Source organism: Aplidium turbinatum, chromosome 6, assembly GCF_918807975.1.
Source record: "Aplidium turbinatum chromosome 6, kaAplTurb1.1, whole genome shotgun sequence".
Classification (NCBI taxonomy): Eukaryota; Metazoa; Chordata; class Ascidiacea; order Aplousobranchia; family Polyclinidae; genus Aplidium; species Aplidium turbinatum.
In genome coordinates, this window is record NC_137477.1 from 21,512,645 (window position 1) to 21,532,498 (window position 19,854).

At 34.3% G+C, this 19,854-nt stretch overlaps 1 protein-coding gene and 1 long non-coding RNA gene across 2 annotated transcripts; both read right to left on the reverse strand.

The window, feature by feature from the left end:
- Nucleotides 1-620: 620 nt before the first annotated feature.
- On the reverse strand, nucleotides 621-6,411 carry LOC145772730 (uncharacterized). Its single transcript, XR_014289314.1, has 3 exons — nucleotides 6,315-6,411; nucleotides 4,263-4,430; nucleotides 621-727 (listed from the first exon to the last, which is right to left on the reverse strand). It is a non-coding gene; the product is annotated as an uncharacterized LOC145772730 (long non-coding RNA).
- LOC145771695 (GLIPR1-like protein 1) lies at nucleotides 6,397-17,944 on the reverse strand (the record flags this gene model as incomplete). The annotated part of the gene is made up of 7 exons (XM_082583427.1): nucleotides 17,889-17,944; nucleotides 16,012-16,109; nucleotides 15,012-15,163; nucleotides 13,145-13,321; nucleotides 8,840-8,973; nucleotides 7,365-7,471; nucleotides 6,397-6,476 (listed from the first exon to the last, which is right to left on the reverse strand). Coding segments are annotated over exons 1-7 (804 nt in total), but the record flags the coding sequence as incomplete, so codon positions are not given.
- Between the last annotated feature and the right edge of the window lie 1,910 nt (nucleotides 17,945-19,854).

Consider the following 19,854-nt stretch of genomic DNA (forward strand, 5'->3'; position numbering starts at 1 on the left):
CCTTTCACCTTCCCAGACCTGTTGGATTGGATACATTATCATATGCCTGGCAAACGCAGTTTTAAATTCAATGTTCAATAATAATTGTCAAACAAAAATTGAACACGCTTAGCCAAAGCAACAGCAGTTTTCAAGTTGAAACTATCAAATAATAGAAACCGTTCAGTGATACAGAAATCAGTGCAACATCGCATTTTACGTCTTGAAGCAGTTTAATAGCATAACTGAAGACAGAAATTATCTGGAAGATCTGGAGTAGCATCTATTAGTAGGGAGGAGAGAGGGGGAGTTGCTCGGCTTCACCCGCCCACTTCTAGGAACCCCTGAATGTTGGTAATGATTGGACAGATATGGCAATTTTATTTAATCGTTTGTGTCACCTGGAGTAGGCATTGAAAGATAATGTAATATTGAGAAAGGTTTTGTGTTGTTTCTCTGCAACAGCAAGCAAAAGCTGCTAAATGCGACAAAGTAGGACTATACGCCTTATCTCCAAGTAGCCATAACAACTGTAATATAAAATAATTTCACTTCACTAACTAATAGCACGGTTGTAATTGCTTGCTTTTATCAGTAAGTTGAATTACCTCAGATGCAAAAATCTACAACTGCAACTATTCTAAAGTGAGACGCTTTTAGCTGTTTTAATACAAAATCACAAAAAGTAAAAATACGGCAAAGAAGAATGAGTTTGCAGTGGCTTTCGAACATTCGCTTCCAGACGAGCCTGTATTTGAAAGAGATATGTTAGTGGGCAGTTGAAAAAATATTTCAGATTTAAATGTTATAAGCCTATCTTATATTCTACAATCTACATCACGGAATTACAGGATGTAAATTTTTATCTTGAATCTAGCAACACAAACTACAAATCGAAGCTTTTAAGGTGATTGAAAAGCAATTTCTACATGTTTAGTCTTTTAAAACAATGAAAACTATTAATACTACAAAAAGTGCTCAATGCCAAGCAAAAAGGCAAAGCAGAGCGAATTAAATCAAATGTAGTTATTACTATCTGAAGCCTTTACAAATTGTTTCACCTAACGGATCATCAGAAGGTCTGTAAAAACATGTAAACAGTAAAGAATCGATAATTCTGAAAAGATATTAAATATTACAACTGTAATTTAATCTGCCAAAAAAAATCTCTAAACCTGTACTTCCTGAGGAGATATTAAATATTATTAATATTAACTAATGTAGAACTAATGAATTAACAGTGCAAAGCTTTTGTCCTGGTATGACATAAAGCTAGAACTGGGGGAAAAACTCTAGATTATAGGGTAGTATAACAAAGGTATTTTGCACACCCTGGAGAACATGCAGTTGTTTTTTAGTTCTTACTATAGGCTACTTTCAAGACTGATTTGGGTTGGAGCAGTAGTAGGCTATGAAGGCAGTGCAGGTTTTATGCCTACATGCCAGGTATGGGCGAAATATCGTGAAGCTTTGCCCTTATATGCGTAATGTCTTAGTTCACCTCCAATTTAAATCCCCAAGCATCGTCAAGCCAAATCTCATCATATTAGTAGTATTACCCAGTGCTTTGTAAAAGACTCTTAAACAAGAAGATATTAGACAAAGTTAATATGACATGAAACCTACCACTCACAGTGCTAATTGCCTTCATGTGAATATGTTGGAGCCACAATAAAAGAACCTTGTGTTTAGGCTAAAATTGCGCACACAGAGCTTCACGATGAACTCCCAAGCTTAGCCTACATCACAGATCGCCCTCGAGGTGAAAGCGTTGGGACGAAGTTCGGAAAGGAGGTCGATGCTAGACCAATCGGATTTGTTTTTCAAAGACAATCAAAGATATACCCGAGGCAGAACACAAGAATTGGCTTCCATTTATTTTAAATCTTCATTAACCGGGAATTAGCCAGTAATTATTATTTTTTTAGCTATTACACACTGGCCACTCACATCACTACTGATTGATGTAAATGGGATGCTTATATTTTCTATGCTTGTTTAAAATATCACATTACGAATTTACTTAACCTATTTTTAAAAACTCCGGATCCAGTAGAACATTAGCTAAAAAATTTAAATTAATAAGCTGTACCCAAGCGCTTTCATAGGTGTAGGAGCTAAGGGTGCAAGGGTGCGGTGCGAACGCATTTATTAACTTTTAGATTTGTCAAAATTTGGGAAAATTTGAAGAAAAAAATTGGCAAATACTTTTAATATATTTCACAAGTGTCATTAACATTGAACTGTTTATCGAATTTTTACTCAAATATAGTCAGAAGTAAGCCTACCCTAACATTGAAATTAACACAAAATTAGCAAATTGAACTGCTTTTTGATTTGTTGCCTGAATACTCAAAATTATGTCCTAATATTGAATTCAACCCATGTAAAATTTGAAAAATCAGCTAAAAATGTGCATGTTTTATGTTGTGAGAATAGAAAATACAATGTGCAGTTTGAGAAGAGTTTGCAAAAATTTGGGCAAAAATATCCAAATACTTAAAAATTTTGTTGAAACTCTCGTACCTTCTAATTGAGATGTGCTCAACTATTAAAACTCATAATTTAACTGTATAATTGACAAAATCAATATGATTAGCTGAAAATGCACTGTACAAGTTTAATGTATAATTTCTTACAAATAATTTTTTAATTTGTTAAGATTTTGGACACATTTGATAAAAATTTAGGCACGAAATTTTAAATTTCTATTTAGGTTATTACTTTCTTAAATGACCAAAATTATTGCTTAAATAAAGTAGTAGCCTACATTGAATATGTACCAAATTCACAAATGTTAAGCTGAAACTATGTGTCACAATCAATGTGCAAGGCCTCGCGACGGGCTGCTTTGTAGCCTATCTTGACCGAACGTACTGTTTTGATTGTGGAATTCTTATGCTATATGTTATTACCGGTTACTGTCCTGTAGTAACCTCTGATTGCGAAATCTTTATTATGTGACGTATCTCCAGAACATTTTGTGGACGTGCCTGGAATATTCTTTTGTTTTTCACAATTGCCAGATGTTAATAATAATAATAATAATAATAACAATATTTATATAGCGCCACATCCACAGTCAAACTATGCTCCTGGGCGCTGTACATGACAATGGTGATAATTAATACGGTACATTCAGTCATAATGTTCATTGAAATACAACGTTTTCAAGCGAGCTTTGAATTCATTTAAATTTTCAGCTTCTTTCACACAAAGTTGCTTGTTATGATGTAACATAACATACCTTCTCAAAGTTACTAGACCAAACAACCTGCTATAAATAGTAGCGTACTTTGAGGAAATTATTATTATGAGAGATTGTTGTTGTTGTAGTTGGTAATAGATGCAGAGATTATTGCTGATTGAGAGTTGAAGTAGTTGAAGTAATTGAATACGAGTAGATAAGAGTTGGTGCTGATATAAATTGTGATCGAAATGAGAGTTACATGAGAAGCCGTGAGTGAACCACGTTAAAGTCCTTCAAGAATTTTCGTTTATCATCTTATTAGTAGAACTATCCGACAATTTGATTGACTGCTTTTCGGTAATATCCCATTAACCTACGTCATTGAACCTTTCCAAGTCTCTTTCCTAGTAAGAGATAGAAAGAATCGTGACACTATGCATGTTCTAGTGTAAAAGATTTCAAAAATTATCCTCTAATAACCCTATTGAGATTTTGGACACATTTGCTAAAAATTTAGGCACAAAGTTATAATCTTCCTTGTCGTTTTTTTTTTCTTTATGATCAAAATTGTAGTTTAGTGATAACAACAAAAAATGTGAAAAGTTTCTACATTCAATAAGCTGAAACTGTGCATGTTTTATGTTATAAAAGTAGAGAAATAATTTTGAGGCTATGGCTACTTTTTCCATGCAAGTGATGCCAGATAAGAAATTATGGCATAACTTGAAAGACATTGAAGACATATACTTGAGATTTGGATAATTTTGGAGCGCTGGACAGAGAAAAAATCCTAAACCTTATCCTTACTCTAACTCCAACTCTTGTTAAACTATTGGTAGAAGTGGGGAAGTATTAACTAGTTGGTCTGTGATTTGTTACAAAAAATATTAGGGCACAAATTGCTTATATTCGGGCAAGAATTCTTTTGCACTCCTAAAAGCTAATCTTTCCCTACACTTATGATCGTGTTGGTCGAACAAAGCCGAGTTTATGAAGCATAATACAAATAATTTCATTGTGCCATTCTAATTAGGCCTAGTTTGCAAGCTGACTGTTTTTAAAGTGTAATAAAGCTGCGAATTATTTATCATACCTGGAACGGTTTGACAAGCGTTAGAGTTGCATGATTCTAAATCTCCCTCTTCACCAAAACATGCTGGATCCACTCGTCTATCGCATCGCCGTCGTCGGTTTCTTCTTCCTCCTCCGCAAGACCTTGAACATACACTCCAAGGACTCCAGTTAGTCCACGCTTGTGGAACTGTTGTGTTTTAATAACAAATTTTAGTCTTTCCGATATATTGTACTGGTCTAATCTTAATAAAATTCACAATTTTCTGATTCAAGCGTTGGTTCGCTTATCTTTCGCTTATATTACTTTTTATTTACATGACACAATAGAACGTCAGCATCAGTGACGGCTGGTGGTGTTTGTGAGCAGTGGGGCTGCAATAAATAGTGGAGAGGGGGGGGCGAAGCCGTCGCTGAGTTCGCCGAAGGCGAACGACTTCGCGTGGGGTTCGGAGGAGTCTCCCCTCAGAAAAATTTGCAAAATTGCATTAAATTTGGTGCGTTCTGAGTATGTTTTTACCCCAAATTTTGAAAAAATGCATTCAAACTTTGTTGAAAAGTTGATGTATTCCTTAGCTGTATTTGAAAAAAACTAACAGTATTGCTTTGGAGACAAACTTTACTAGTATTGAGCTTAGTCTTGACTAGCCTAGCCATTGCATACCACTGGTCAGCAATCAGCATCATGTCTAATGAATAACAATAATGCATTTATGACACAACGCTGTATTGAAATAGTGACAAGCTTTCATTTCCTTGGCACATTCTTCTTCAGAGCAGTGACTCAGTGGCGTCGTCGCCTCAGCTTCTTTGTTTGTTCATAAAGTCAGGCACTTTAACCAAGTGAGCTTGGGAGAGGACGGTAACTTTCCTTTTAAGGTAACTATATTTTGTGTATTGAGTGTTAGTCAGTAAAATAGATCCTGCAAACTAGCTTTAAAAGTACCGTACACTTTTTATAGCAACTGATACTGTAGGCTACATGTATATTTCCGCATTTTTTTTCCCTTTTAAGTTAGACGTGGACAACATGGTCAAAGCAATATAAAGCTAGTTAAGCAACATACTGTAATGTCGAGGTAACAAAAGATTTAATTTGGGATAAACCAACTGGTATTCTTAGTTGCGACTATAACGTTTTCTCAAAAGAGAAAACTCTTTTTTCTGTAGCTTACAACTTATTTTGAATTAAATTCTTTCACCGTACTTCTAATTTTTCAAACTAACATGATGTCACTCGTTAACTTAATTATTTTTTTTTGTTTAATTTTTCTTCATACTTTTTGATGATCAAAAAATCAAACTGCCTTAAAAATAACTTTTATTTTTGTGGAGACAAATTGTAGAAACTTTCAATATATGTGTTAAAATAAGAAGCGCAAGGCAAGCACGGCTATCCTACTTAAGCTGACAGGATTCTTTTTTCACATGTTTTTGACAGGTCATATTTTAACATATTTAGAAAATATTCAAACTATGTACTTTATTTCCATTTTTAGCAGTTGCCCTGACTACACAACTCTAAAGTTTACTTATTTCTATTTGCAATAGATCAGCTTCATATTTGAGATGTGATTGGCAATCAAGCTAAACTGCTGTAACCAAACAAAATGAATCGTTTAGTTGTTGTCGATGATATTTGCTCGTTCTCAACACATTGATTTTTTAGAGAAAAGACAAAAGCATTCATGAAAATAACTTATGAGGCCGACATTTGAGCAATGGCACTTAGTTATCTTTCTGCTTTAATTATGCACTATAAGTTTGCCAGGACGCTGCGTTCTCAACACCAATTGCTTTCATGCAACCCCCCATACAAAACCCACTATGGAGGTCGCAGCTTCTCAGCTTTTGTTGAAATTGTTTGCTTATTCATTCGTTTTGTTTGCATTGTAGTAACAGCGCCTGGGGGCGTGGATTTTATTATGAATGTGTCACTACATGAATACTAATGTCATTATAATTATTGTTATTAATGAATAAAAGGGTATTAGCTGTTGTTAAGTACGTGGGCATATTTATTTTTAATTCTAATTACTGTTGCACAATATTATAAACAATCACAACAACAAACCTGAGCAAGGTGTTGACGAACTGCAAAACCGATCTTCTTGGATAGAAAACCCATCACAATCGTCGTTAACGAACGTACTACAAGCTCGACTTCTTCTCCTGCGTCCGTCTTTGCCACACGTTGCACTACACGACCCCCAAGGCCGCCATTCCAACCATTCCGCTACAAAAAATTAAAACTTATATGGAGAATATAGTTTCGGGAGAAAGTTTGCTTTTTATACCAAAGACAGGCAAGACACAACAATACCACCGGGTTGAGCATTACAACAGTATATATTTTACATATTTACAAAATAGTTCGAACGTTTTCGGCTTAACATAAGCCCTCATCAGGAATCTGAAAGTATTAATAAAATGCAATAAATTTCAACTTCTTGAAGGTAACTAGCTAACTAATTGTAAGCATCAAGAAATACGCAGCGGTTAAAAGCAATAGTGTGGAAAACAAACAGACGGACGGAAACCAAAATTACATTAGAAAAAGGCAACCACATGACCACAAAAGAATTAGCACCACAGGGTACGTGATCCATCTAACTTAGTAAATGTTTAGTGGAATGGACGCGCCGCCAGCAAATAATGCAATAAATTTCAAGAAGTTGAAATTTATAGCATTTTATTAATATTTTCAGATTCCTGATGAGGGCTTAGGTTAAGCCAAAAACGTTCGAATGTTAAACTATTTTGTAAATATGTAAAATATATAGCCTACTGTTGTAATGCTCAACCCTGTGGTATTGTTGTGTCTTGCCTGTCTTTATATGGAGAAAGATCAATTAGCCATTACTGCCTTTTGAAATAAAAATATCTATCCTTTATAATTTGTAAATTTGTTTAAGTCGTCATACTTTAGCATTTAAAAAAATGTGGACCATATCCATAACAGTGATGCTTAATTGTGTTCAAAACAACACCTTTTTATTTTTTATTTGAGAGCTGTTGGGACTATGTGGTACATGCATAGCTTGTAACTTGAAAATTGGTGCAAACTTTTTGGTAAATCTTTTTTGTTTTAACACTAGAAACATTTGCACTAAGTCAAACCGACCTGATTGCGGAGTAGATATTCTATTTTCATTTGCACAAAGGTTATTTTCGCAGCGATCTGATGGATTCGAACATCCAGAGCACGTTCTTCCGGGAGTAAAAGGATGTCTATCAATAAAAAAGTATTTTTTTACTGCGAAACTACGCTAGTTTCTTCAACTTGGTATCAACTTAGCCACAAAGTTGACACTTTTGTTAGATTTAGTGACATCTCCTGTCCGTTTTAATTATAATATTATAATTCACAAGCAGTCAGTCCAGTTTAATTTTCGAAACGCTGCATGAAAATTCAATTTAAAACATAAATTTGATGTGCATCATTGTTGTTTATTTGCACCAGACAAGGTTGATAAATATTCGAAAAAAAAGCACAACAATGGAAGACATGTAGTAGTAGGCTATACAAAAAGGAGCGATACAAAAGTAGTCGTAGGAAATTCAACACAATCACAGGTAGATTTAGCGTATCACCATGAAAGCTGATTGAGCTTAGTCCACAAGACACTTGACTGCAAAAGTAAAGAAGCATCTTGATTTAACAAATAGCCTACCAACAAACACACTGCAATGACCATATTTAAGACTGCAGCATTTGTTGTAACGTCACTTTTACATTGGATTCATTGAAAGTAATTTGAAATTGCAATCAAAATTTTAGATCAAAATTCATAGGGCTCTTTAAATAAGAGGACGTAACCCCAGGCTCAACAAGCATTTATTTGCTAGAGAGGCATTTTTCCTGCTAAAATTGTATTTAATTACGTTTTTTTTTCATGTTTCATAGTTGCTTTCTCAGAATTTTATCATATTGTTTGGTAACCGCTCGCTATCTTCCAACCTTGTCTAGTGACCATACTCTACAGTAGCCTAGTATGGCACTTTTGGTATCTGATTCTTCAGTTTTGCCAGTACTCAACTCATTGCATATTGTAATTATTTTCAAAAGTGAGAAAAGCTGACAGGAAAAGGTGATCTGGTATTAAGACACTTCCTCAAGCGGGCGATCTATCAAATACAGAAGCAAACATTAAGAAAATAAATCAAATTTTATTTTGAATGATAATTTTGTATTGAAATTTTGTTGTGAGTGTAAGCCTAGCCAAATTATTTGAAGGTTTAGACTTTGTAATTCTTTTTCGTTCATTTATTATTATTATGCTTATTCAGTTATTTGTTTTTTGTTTAGATATATTAAGTTATTTCCTAACAAGGACAGAGAGTTTTGTCAAAAAGATTCGAATTTAATATGTTATGTTACTTTGTTATGTTATTATATTGTTTCTTGAAGAATGTTACTTAATCTTTTTAAGTTGTTCTGTCATCTGTCTATAGTATTGGAGTATTGCTTCTCTCCAAAAGCGATACTATTTCATATTTTAAAGTAAAAAAATGTAGAAAAAATAACACGAAAATTGTTTCATTATCTATCATCCTCTTTTCTTAATTTGATAAGCTTGCAACCAACTAGATTCTTACACTCCTCTGATGTTTCCTCCGGGACCATAATTGCAAATTAACAAGCTCGCATCATTCCATGTTCTTCCGTTAACATCAACTGTGGAACAAAGTGAAGCTCCGCATCCTACTTGGAACGAGTTAGCCCACACCACCTGTTGAAATTAAATTACAGTTTTACAATTGTGCAAATGTTGTACAGCTGACCAAATTAGGCTACTTGCGATGGCTGCTGCCTCGATGACAACCTGGTCTTTTCGCCGTCTCTTTGTCATACGGCATACAACAGTTTATGCCATACTTTTTTCGTGTTTGTATGATTTATATGACAAATAAACAAATGATTGGTTGATTGAGATGTCTCATCTCTTTGGACAATTTTTTGATTTAAAAATGTCTACTAAAATATCTCGTAAAATGCAGGCTACTTTTAATAGGCATAAAGTAGGCCTACCATATTTTCATCGCCTAAAAAGAGGACACGTTTCGCCAGCGAGTAAAATACAAGTAGATTGTTACGTACGAAGAATTGTTTACGTCCTTTTGGATAATTATAGACCTATGCAGCAAAAGTTACAACAAAAAAACATACAAGTTTGTTTGTTTCTCGAAAGCCGATTTGTTAGATTTGTGTGACAAAATGAAAATGTGATGTGATAATGTCATAAAAATGTGACAAATCATCAGGCAGTATCTGCAGGTAGCCATGCCTTAACTTTTTTCACAAAAAAAAGGATCAGCTTTAACGAAATCATAAAATTACTTGCAGGACATATGCAGTAATTGCGTTTCTATACAGCTGTTAATGAGATGCTAAGGACAGACTCAACTAAAAGGCTGTTTCTTTCCTTGTACAATTGTGGCTGCATCATAGATTAAAGTCATTCTACATTTGCATTCACATAAGTTGTAAGTAGGCTATCTATGCCACTATTTATTTTGAAATAGGCTACATGTCATGCATAGTGCACTTTCGATTATTGTTCGATTTACTTCACTTGACAAATTAGCCAAACTAGTAAGTTGGTCTGCCTAATCAGCAACGTTTACAAGCACTGAATCAATGCAAACCTGGGTAAAATTGTAAAAGTGTGAGAACCTCAAAATGTAAATATATCAAACTCTTTTGCAAGTTTTTGCGTTTTTTAATGTTTTATTTCTTTGTGATTTACTCCATTTTTTAATTTTCTTATTTTTTTTAATTTGTCCAATTTTTCATTTTCATAAATTGGTTGATCAGATCTCGTCAATGAGGAAATTTCCTCGCAAGTAGATTTTCAGTTCCACTCGCACTCATCACTGACAACTATTTGGCTACTTAAGACAATCGCAAAGCATTTTAGTAGGCTATACTGTATGTTTCAATGAACGTCTAAGATTGTTTAGAACAGCAGACCAAATAGTACGTCAATGTTGTTTTTGAAAATCTAGAAATCAGAATGTTGCATTGGTACAGAAATGGTTGGAAATTGGGAAAAGTCACAGAGCAAAGAAATCCTGTTGAAAATATGAGCAAGAAAACTGAATATGTAAAAAAGAGGACATTTGAGCATTTTTGGGTGTCCTCGGATTACAATTTATTTTTCTTCAAAAAAGAGGACAAATCCTCTTAAAAGAAGACATATGGTAGCCCTACTTAAAGTATTAATTACTGCACTATCACTGATTTTCAAACTGTGCATCGCAAAGCCATGGCGTGTACTTTGAAATGTCTAAGAGCAGGGGTGTGCAACCTTTGTTACAGGAGGGCCAGATATAAATAATTGGATGAAACCGCGGGCCGCACGTTTATTTAACATATGATTTCTAGTAGTTGCAGGCACAAAAGAGTATTTTTTCTTGTTATTCATGTTATTCTTATATTAGGGGTTATCTCCTTCCAGAAATAATAAGTTAGGACGCATAAATTTCTGAAGAAAACTGCTATTTAAATTTATTGTCACACTGTCTTTAAACGAGCTCAGTGAGAAGTTTGCAGCTGGCTTCTTTTCCTGGCGGCTTTTTCCAAATTTACTTTAATGGAAGTGATCGCAATTCGAAGTCCATTTTCCAAGTGTTGGTCTGTCAGAACCGATCAATAGGGAGATTTCATGACGCCCGTTTTAGAAAAAAATGTTCGCACAAATACGTTGAGCCAAAAAGTGCCATTTTTGAAGCCATGGATTTTTGAAATGTGGAAAGTCATCTTAGTTGAAATGTTTTCGGTAAAAATTGCCAAGATTCATTTTTAAATACTTTGCTTTCAAATCCTTTTTCTCTTGAAGATCAATCAGTTCAAGTTGGATATCAGCTGGTGCTTTGTCAATGTCCGTGTTGAATGGCGAAGAGAATAAATCAAACATATGTTCATGAGATTTGAAGTCCTTGAAACGAGCCAAAAATTCATACAACAATTTTTCAAATTTAGTTTTCTTCTCCGGATGCATTCCATAGTCTCTCAAAGTTGGAAAGTGGAAAAGATGTCCTGTCTGTATGTGAGCTTTCCAAAGTCGTACTTTGTTCATAATGCCTTTTATGTGACCATACATTTTTAGAAATAATTGATTAAACTACCATTCAACGTTTTATAGGCAGAGAAAACTTTTTTTCGAACCGTAGAAAATTTCATGATCAGATCACCGCTTCAATGCGTGATGGAAAGTTACAGATAAATCTGCATCTGGCATTACAGAGTGCAAAAAACAGTGTTGCAGAACGCGTTTTCGAATATTAAATTCTCAAACGCAATAACAATGGTTAACTTTAAACTCAATACAATACATTACAAACATTATAAGGACATATTCTCAGTGTTCAATTGAATATTAATAAATCCAGAGACATCAGAATAGAAAATTAAATACAATGGATTGGCGGTGGCCGGTGGGAGACTTCTAAAATGGTTAACAGAAGGTGCGAAATCTACAATATTCCACTCCACAATGAATTGTTCAAACGTACCAGACTAAACTAAATTACCGTATAAACATGTTTCGCGGGCTGCACACAATTCAAAATTGGCACATCTTCGCGGGCCACATAATTTTTCTTCGCGAGCCACATTTGGCCCGCGGGCCGCACGTTGCACACCCCTGTCTAAGAGCATCAAACAATGATTGCCAAAAACTGATAAAAGAGCAACAATTTGGTAGAAACAAAACAATTTGTTCATACTATGTTAAAAAAATTTAAGCTATTTCAGAAATTATAGAATTTTGACGATAATTAATTGGAGTCTGACTAACAGCATCAACTTCAGAAAATTAAGATATTTCGTGCACATAGAAAGAAGAAACTCGTTAGAAAATTTAATGTTAACTGGGATGGTGCAAGGCAAACAAATAAAAGGACGACAAAAAATTAAATATTTTAACAATATCAAGCAAATTAGGGGAATGAAAAGCATGCCAGAAGTACTAGTAAAAACTAAAGACGGAACAAAATGGAGAGAGTTCCTCCTGGAGATCACAGGTAATCAAATAGGCGTAATCTGTTGAAGAAGAAAGAAGGCCTACCAAACCTTTCTAAAAATGCGTTGGCCTACATATATTTTTGTCTTATTAATGCAAAGGAACATTTTCTGTCATCGCTCTAACCGTAACGACATATATCGGTCAGGTAAAAACGGCAGAAAAAGAAGAACGATGATCTATCTTGCACATGCCAACAAAACTTAGTAAATTCAATGACGACAAAAATAGGCAAGTTCAGCACACATCTTTTAAGTTTGGCTGAATTTCGTTTTGTCGTTTTGAAACATGTTATGAATGCGCGTTTTCACGAGTCATTGTCAGCCAATCTCACAACCAGAGAAAATTCTTCAGTGGTTTGCATGAAAAAATAAGAGATCTAATGCATTACACGATTATGCCAGGAATTCAAAAGAACTAGATTTCCAGGTAGCGTACCGCCACATACCAAATAAAGAGTGAGTTAAATGAGTTAAATGAAAAGTTTTGCCATAGGCCTTGCCCAAAATTGGAGTGTCAAAACTTAATCTAAACCAAGTAGTAATTAACTCGTCTTGTAAAGATATTTGTAAATTACGCACAGAACTTGATCTCTAAAGAAATACACTGATATCATCACAAAATGTTTCATTCAGCATTTGATAAAACCTTTAAGTACAATAAAAGCATACACAATTGTCTAGTGACAAGTGCTAAAGCTTATACTTTTTTTCGATTAACGTTTTACACATGACTTGTAAACATGCTTTCATGGGTTGAACAATGAACAATCGTGTGCTTCTAGAAATGCCAAGCTAAAGCAAGCGTCCTTATCTAAACTTCAACAAACAAGAAATATAATGAAATCCTTGAGTGCTATCAAATATCTGTATTTTACCTGCGTGTAGTGCCCGCATATTCTTCCTGGTACACATGAGTTGTTTTCGAATGTATAGTCAACTTTTTCATTGTCCCATTCCACTACAGATCTCACGACATAATCAATATTGTAGGTAATGCCAGTAGATATAAAGATGTTTTCACCCACTTGTCTGAACCGGCTATGAGATCTTCTCTGTGAAAACATGAAAATGAAACATTTGGTGCAATGCTTATTGTTTTACAATCATAAAAGTTTGACATGTAACCTTTCGAGTCAAGATATAAGAAGAAAATGCGAACAGGTCGATTCATAAATAAGTAAATAGTAATTTTACTATACTTTACATTAATTCTTTGATCCGAAATGATGTTCTAGCAGCCTAACAGATCTTTAACACAATGATAACCATGAAATGCACATGAACAAAAAAAAATTTCAAAAATATCTAAGGCTAAAAAATGTTTACTGTCGATTTAATGGCTTCCATCTTGTTTGTGTTTGCAAAGATATTATATGATCCAAGTACCCCAATTGTGTACTACGTTTTATTTGTTTTATGGCTATCAACCTCTGTGGAGTTTATCAATCAATCTTTATGAACACACACTCGATATAAATTAATGAAGTTCGTTATCGCTCATCATGTTTTATGGCCGAATCCTTAACTGAAGCATTAGTTACAAGTTACATTTCAGATTTAAATTTACCCAATGAACTAAATTAAGTAAAAAAGGCTAACACTACAAAAAGTGCTCAATGCCAAGCAGAGTGAATTATTTTAAATATGGTAGGTTATATAAAATTTATTTTTATTTGAATAAGAACATTTTGATGATCACAATTAGAATGAAACAGGCTGTAAAGGTTTTTAGGTGACTTTACAAAACTTATCAGTGTACCTATACTGCACTGAGGAGGCTGGAAGGCCGAAATGGTGTGCACTGCCTGCAGTGATATTGAAAGTATGTATGAAAATATGCTACTTTTCATTATTGACATGAGTGTTCATAAAACATGGTACTTTTTGTTATTGACATGAACAATCATGGCGATTGACAACAGCACTGATGAAACCACTACCTTGTGAGGACGGGGGTGGTCGCCATATGGCTTCGCATAGTCAGCTTTGAAAGTCTCCACGAGAGTTGCAACGCAACTCATGATGACCATGCATACTGAAACAATGCTACTTTGTGTTCCATTCTTTCAGTAGTCCACTGCCCACACACATGCACCTCAAGACGACCGTAGAGGATCATTTCTGAGCTGTGGTAGCTTACTGTACCGTAAGTGACATTTCTGGTATAATGTGCACTCAGTCTTGCGTTAACAAGCTAAAAAATGCCATAAGGTACTAAGAAAATAAATCAATAGCTTTTTTTCCTTGGTCTGAACCTTAAAACATTTCACCAGGCTAACACTCACAATAGTATTTCAATAAGATTTAATTTATGTTATGGAACCGGTTTTCTTCCATTAGGAATCGTCAGCATAACTGAGTCGAAATAAAAATTAGCCTACATCAATAAATGTCAGCACAACTGAGTCGAAATAAGAATTAGCCTACAATATCAATAGATGTCAGCACAACTGGACCAAAAACAAACGAAAAATTACAAATTAATTAAATAAATAAAAATGTTCATGACCTCCAATCCTCCATATTCATTTCTTTATTTCTGCCTTTTCTTCTCTTCATAGTTTTAGCAAAACGCAACTTTCGAATATTAGAATTTCAATTTGATCTAGCTTGAGCAAGTATAATGGCAAACACTTGAAAATTCAAATAAAATTTACTAAGCAGAGGATTATAGAAATACTATGTCCGTGAAATCTAGAATAAACTTCAGTTGGTTTTTCCCATTTTTGATAAGGTACTAACATCATTATGCTCGAATAAACATTCTCTTGAATAGCTCGTAGCCAAAGTGGCTAATTCATCATTCCAAACCATCTTCATCATATTGGCTGCTTCGGGTCTTACGATTCGTCTTGCATTGTTATGGGCTTCGACTATGGCATCTTGAAATGCAGCTAAAATTAACATGTTATTTGTTACTTTTAAATAATATGAACTCAAGAGATACAGGTGTAAGTAGTAGCGTTGAGTGTTACTCTAAAAGTTCCAGCGATTGAAGTTGACAATGTGTGTAGCCTAATTGTTTCACTGATATTTGCAAATTGTTTGTAGGACGCATGAATGGTTGTTTTTAACTATATGTTCTAATATTATTGAATTTGATGTTTCAAAAATTTGAGTTTCAAAGTGTGTAAACATTCAAAGTCTTTCACTTTTCGCAAAAAAATATATCCAGAGAAAAGTGCAAAATACGGAAAATAATTGTTTTCATTTTTATTTACCGTAAAAGGAATTCTCGTAACAACTCATTGCCGCTTATTTTTCAGAATATGTAGGATCGTAAAGCTTTGGTAAAGAGTTCGCTGAGTTCTGTTTTTGTTGTTGTTGTTGTTGTTGTTGTTGTTGTATATCTATGTAGGTTAGCCTAAGTTAATTAAGCAAAAAGATAATTAAGCAAGAGTAGGTTTTTATGGGAGTACTTGGCACAATGCATCTACAAACAAGCCTTGCAGTTAAGTTGCATAGGGATAGGCCACTAGTCAGCAGATTAGTGTGTTAGATATGTTTATTGTTTATTACATGAATTAAAATTGAAACCAAGCTAATTGGTCTAAGCTGTGTGCTTTTGAAAGTAACATAAAATGCTTCTGCACACCTGTAGTTTAGAGACACGGCTAGCCCGAATGTGATAATGTTACTGGATAAAGTAACTGGATAATGCAGAAAGTGTTATGTTACTGAATGCAGATCTGTAAACCTTACAATCTGAAAGTAAACCTACTGTTTCGTTAGCCAACCTTACCATTGAACGGATACGTTTGCACAACACTTCGACGTATACGCTTAGTGTGAGCGTCGTGATTAGATGTTCGAAAAGGAATTTGTGCATCGATCGACCATCTAAAAAGTTAGATGTTTTTAGAGTTTCTTACCAGAGCATATAACAATATCAAACATTTTTATTTACACTGCTTTAGTCTTTTTTTTTTCTAGCTTTATTTTCTAACAGAAGAAACAAAAAATAAAATCCGTAGTAATATAAAGCTCCCTAGCATGACTCTCTCTCTCTCGTTTTTGAGGATGATGAGATCAATGCAAACATTAATTCTCAAAGGTTGGTATAGGGCTTAAGGGAGTCGTATGTTAGTTTCTAAAAATGCTATACTTGTGACACAATGCCTATAGAAGTATTAATAAATTGTTGCCAACCGATGTACCTATGCACAAATTTTATGAAGTACGGTAGGCCTACTGTTTCGACATTTGGTTTTGGTTGGTTTGGTTGGTTTTGAATCTTTATCTTCGGACTGACAAAGCCTTGAGAGGTTATTCCTGGTAGTTTCGCATACTTGTAGAGCTTCTTGACGCAGGGCCGGTTGCCGAGATTGACAGAGTGAAGTTTTCGATTGTTGAAGTATTGTTGCCGGGGAATTATTTCATCCATTAGGTGCCGCTGAATTGAGAGCACTCCTCAGAATGTGTTGCTCAAGCGCACACCCCGATAGTCGAACGAGCTTCGCGTGATCTTGAGCCGGGCGTGTAACCACTAAGCTAATGGGGCGGACGGATTTGAACAAGATAAGTTATTGCTTGCATTTCATTCAAAGCAAACCCTATAGAATTAGATTACTAAAATCAAAATATTGAAAATTTTATTTAAACAAATAAGGACTCTGCAAGAAAACCTTCAACTAAAAAAACAAAACAAGAAAGAGTTAATCTGAAGTATTGAACAACAGCAACCACTCATAATCGCGTTTGCAACAAAATACGTGTTTACGTACGTACAGTTTACGTACTGGAAAAGCTATGAATACCACTTTTAAAATTTTTGAAATGAAACTTTCAAGGTTTATTACAACAATCGACTTCATTATTGAGCTAAAAGATTATTGGTCTGCCACGCGTGCCACAAAATATTTTTATCTTCTGAAGGTGTCGTAGGCCTGAAAAGGTTGGGAACCACTGCATTACAACTTCACATTCAGTGTTGCTGTTGTGATGCATTTTCAGCTCTGTTGTCAGACAAAGATTTTCAATTGGTTGTTGCAGCAGAACCATAGTAAAGTCATGCTAATCGTTGTTATTGAAGTGAAGCGTGCATAGGAAATCGACAGTTAATGAGTCGAAAATGCAAAGTAGTTTTGAACAGACAGAAACCAAAGACGTGATAAGTTTAATTAATCATTGTAACAAAACAAACTTAAATCAACCTGATTTTTTGAAAAGTAAGTTTCGAGGTAGAACAAAAAGTTTTGATTGAAATTTCCAATTTACTGAAGCGAAACTATAGCCTCAGCTTCATAGAAACCAGTAAAAACGAAAAAATCAGTAACCAGACAAATCAGCAACCTTCACTTCAGCAGCTTTAACTTCAAAGTCAAAGTTAGCCTCTGTCTGCGGTTTACAATGTCTTTTTAAATATTTTCTTTCAAAATATAAAAATGAGTTGTAAAGTCATGTAGTTTTCACTATGTGTGGAACTACGCCTACATGTGCTTGAGAAGTTGCAGATTTTTTATTTTTATTTGTTGACTTGTATAATGGATAAGTCGGTTTGTATCCTTGTGGATCCTTCTTTTACATCAATGACCAATCCCACAAATGTTTGCAGGTACACACCCTTTTAGTTTTGTACATTTTTCATAAAAACTGTTTTCACTTAGCATATAAACGCACCTCATTTCTGCAGAATGGTAGTAGACTGTTTCATTAGCAGTTCCACGAGCAAACATAGTAAATATCATAACTAACCAAAATATCAGAAACATTTTTTTAATTTTAATATTTTAAGCTCTAGCCTATATTTATAATTGCTTTAAAATAATCACCTGGTTCTTGTATTTTCTGTAAACAATTTTCAACAAATAGTATGGTCCAGTTGTACGTTAAAAAGTATTGTAGTTAAAAAAGTACTCCTCAATCTGTTGCACTCCTTTCTAACTCTTTGACTAAACGTTGTCCTTTGCTATTTCACAAGATAAGCTTATATTTTATCTGCACCAATTATCACAATAAGATTTAGCAAAATGCTTAAATAAACAGATACCTTTAAATTAAAATTTCGTCGTTTTTCTTGGAGTTTAAATCATCCCTAGATGAACACCTAACGCATTTCATACCAAAAAGGCTATTTAGTTTTGATAAATCGCCATCTGAAATTGATGGCATACTATTAAATCATCATATTTTACACTTACCGGTATACAAATAGAATTAACCATCTGTACCATTTCCATAATGGCATTGAAAGCAACAAACAAAAGAACAAAGTTTGCTTTAATATATTTTAACGCAAAATCAAAAGTCACAAACGCACCCAATCATGTGACAAGCATTGAAAAATATAATACTAACTAGATTTCATCAAAACGCTCACTTCTATCATACAAGATCATATTATGCTGTAGCCTACTGTAGATGTAGCCTACAATGATACATACTACTGTATGTATGTTACTTGCAATGTTCATTAAAACAAAGAACCAGTTTATATAAAAACTAACCTTTACTCTGTTTTAATCACTATCTTACAAAAGCCTAACATACAAAGCTTCAACTGATTAGCCTACTGTTCATGAAGTAACTTATGTTTCCACAGTTAATCAGATGCTTTTCACGCTTTTCGTTCTGTAGCGTGGGTTGTTGGTTCATTCCATAATGCGTACAAACCAGCCACAAAAAAAGTTTCAAACGCAGTCTGTATTTTTAGAAACAAACGGAAGATGAGTATATTTTGCGAACGAACGCGGTTTATGCTTTCTTGTGACATGGACTTAAAGCGCTTGCAGTGTTTTAAATGATTTGCCAGAACTGTAATTTTAACGACTGAATTTCATTAAAAGGTTTTACAATGTTCTTGTTGAACACTGCAAAAGGTAGCTAGTGCAATTTTGATTGAAGTCATAAAAGGCTTGAATATCTTCAAAAACACTAAATTTTTAAGTTATTACAAAGGTAAATAAATAGAAACGTTTATTCAAATTATGAAGTATTCAACATTTAACAATCACACCAGCTTGTTTGACAAGTTTGAATTGAGAACCGAAATATCACAATTTCATATTTGTATTTTCATTCATCATTTATAAAAAATTTCTTGAAAATTAATTTAGTATAAGTTAATTTAAATCTGTCTTGGTCAATAGCGTGGTAAAGTAATTTGTTTCTACAGATAACAGCCTATTTCATCATGGATAAAATGCTGAATAAATGTTCATACAAAAAGAATGATCGGCGAATTCGTGCGAATGAGTTCTGAATATAATATATTCTTCAATAAATCAGAATAACAAATCCATATTTGTACGAAAATATATTAGCCTTTGTGATGAGAGCTGGAAATCACGTGCCTTTAAAGCTGAGTAAAGTGACGTCAGTTTTGTCATAAAAATGGCAAAATTGAAATAACTTTTTAGGGGAAATTTAAAATGGACAAATGGACAAATAAGCAACAGGCTACTTGTCTGCCATTCGCTGCCGAAATGGAAATACCGTCGCTGTGGAAATACTGTCTAACTGACCCGCAGTACAAAAAAGGTTGCAAACTCATGGCCTGAGCTACATCACACCCAGTGATACTGACTCGCATCTTATGGCTTCAAGGGCAGAAACGAAACATATTCAGCTGAAGTGAAGGAAAAGA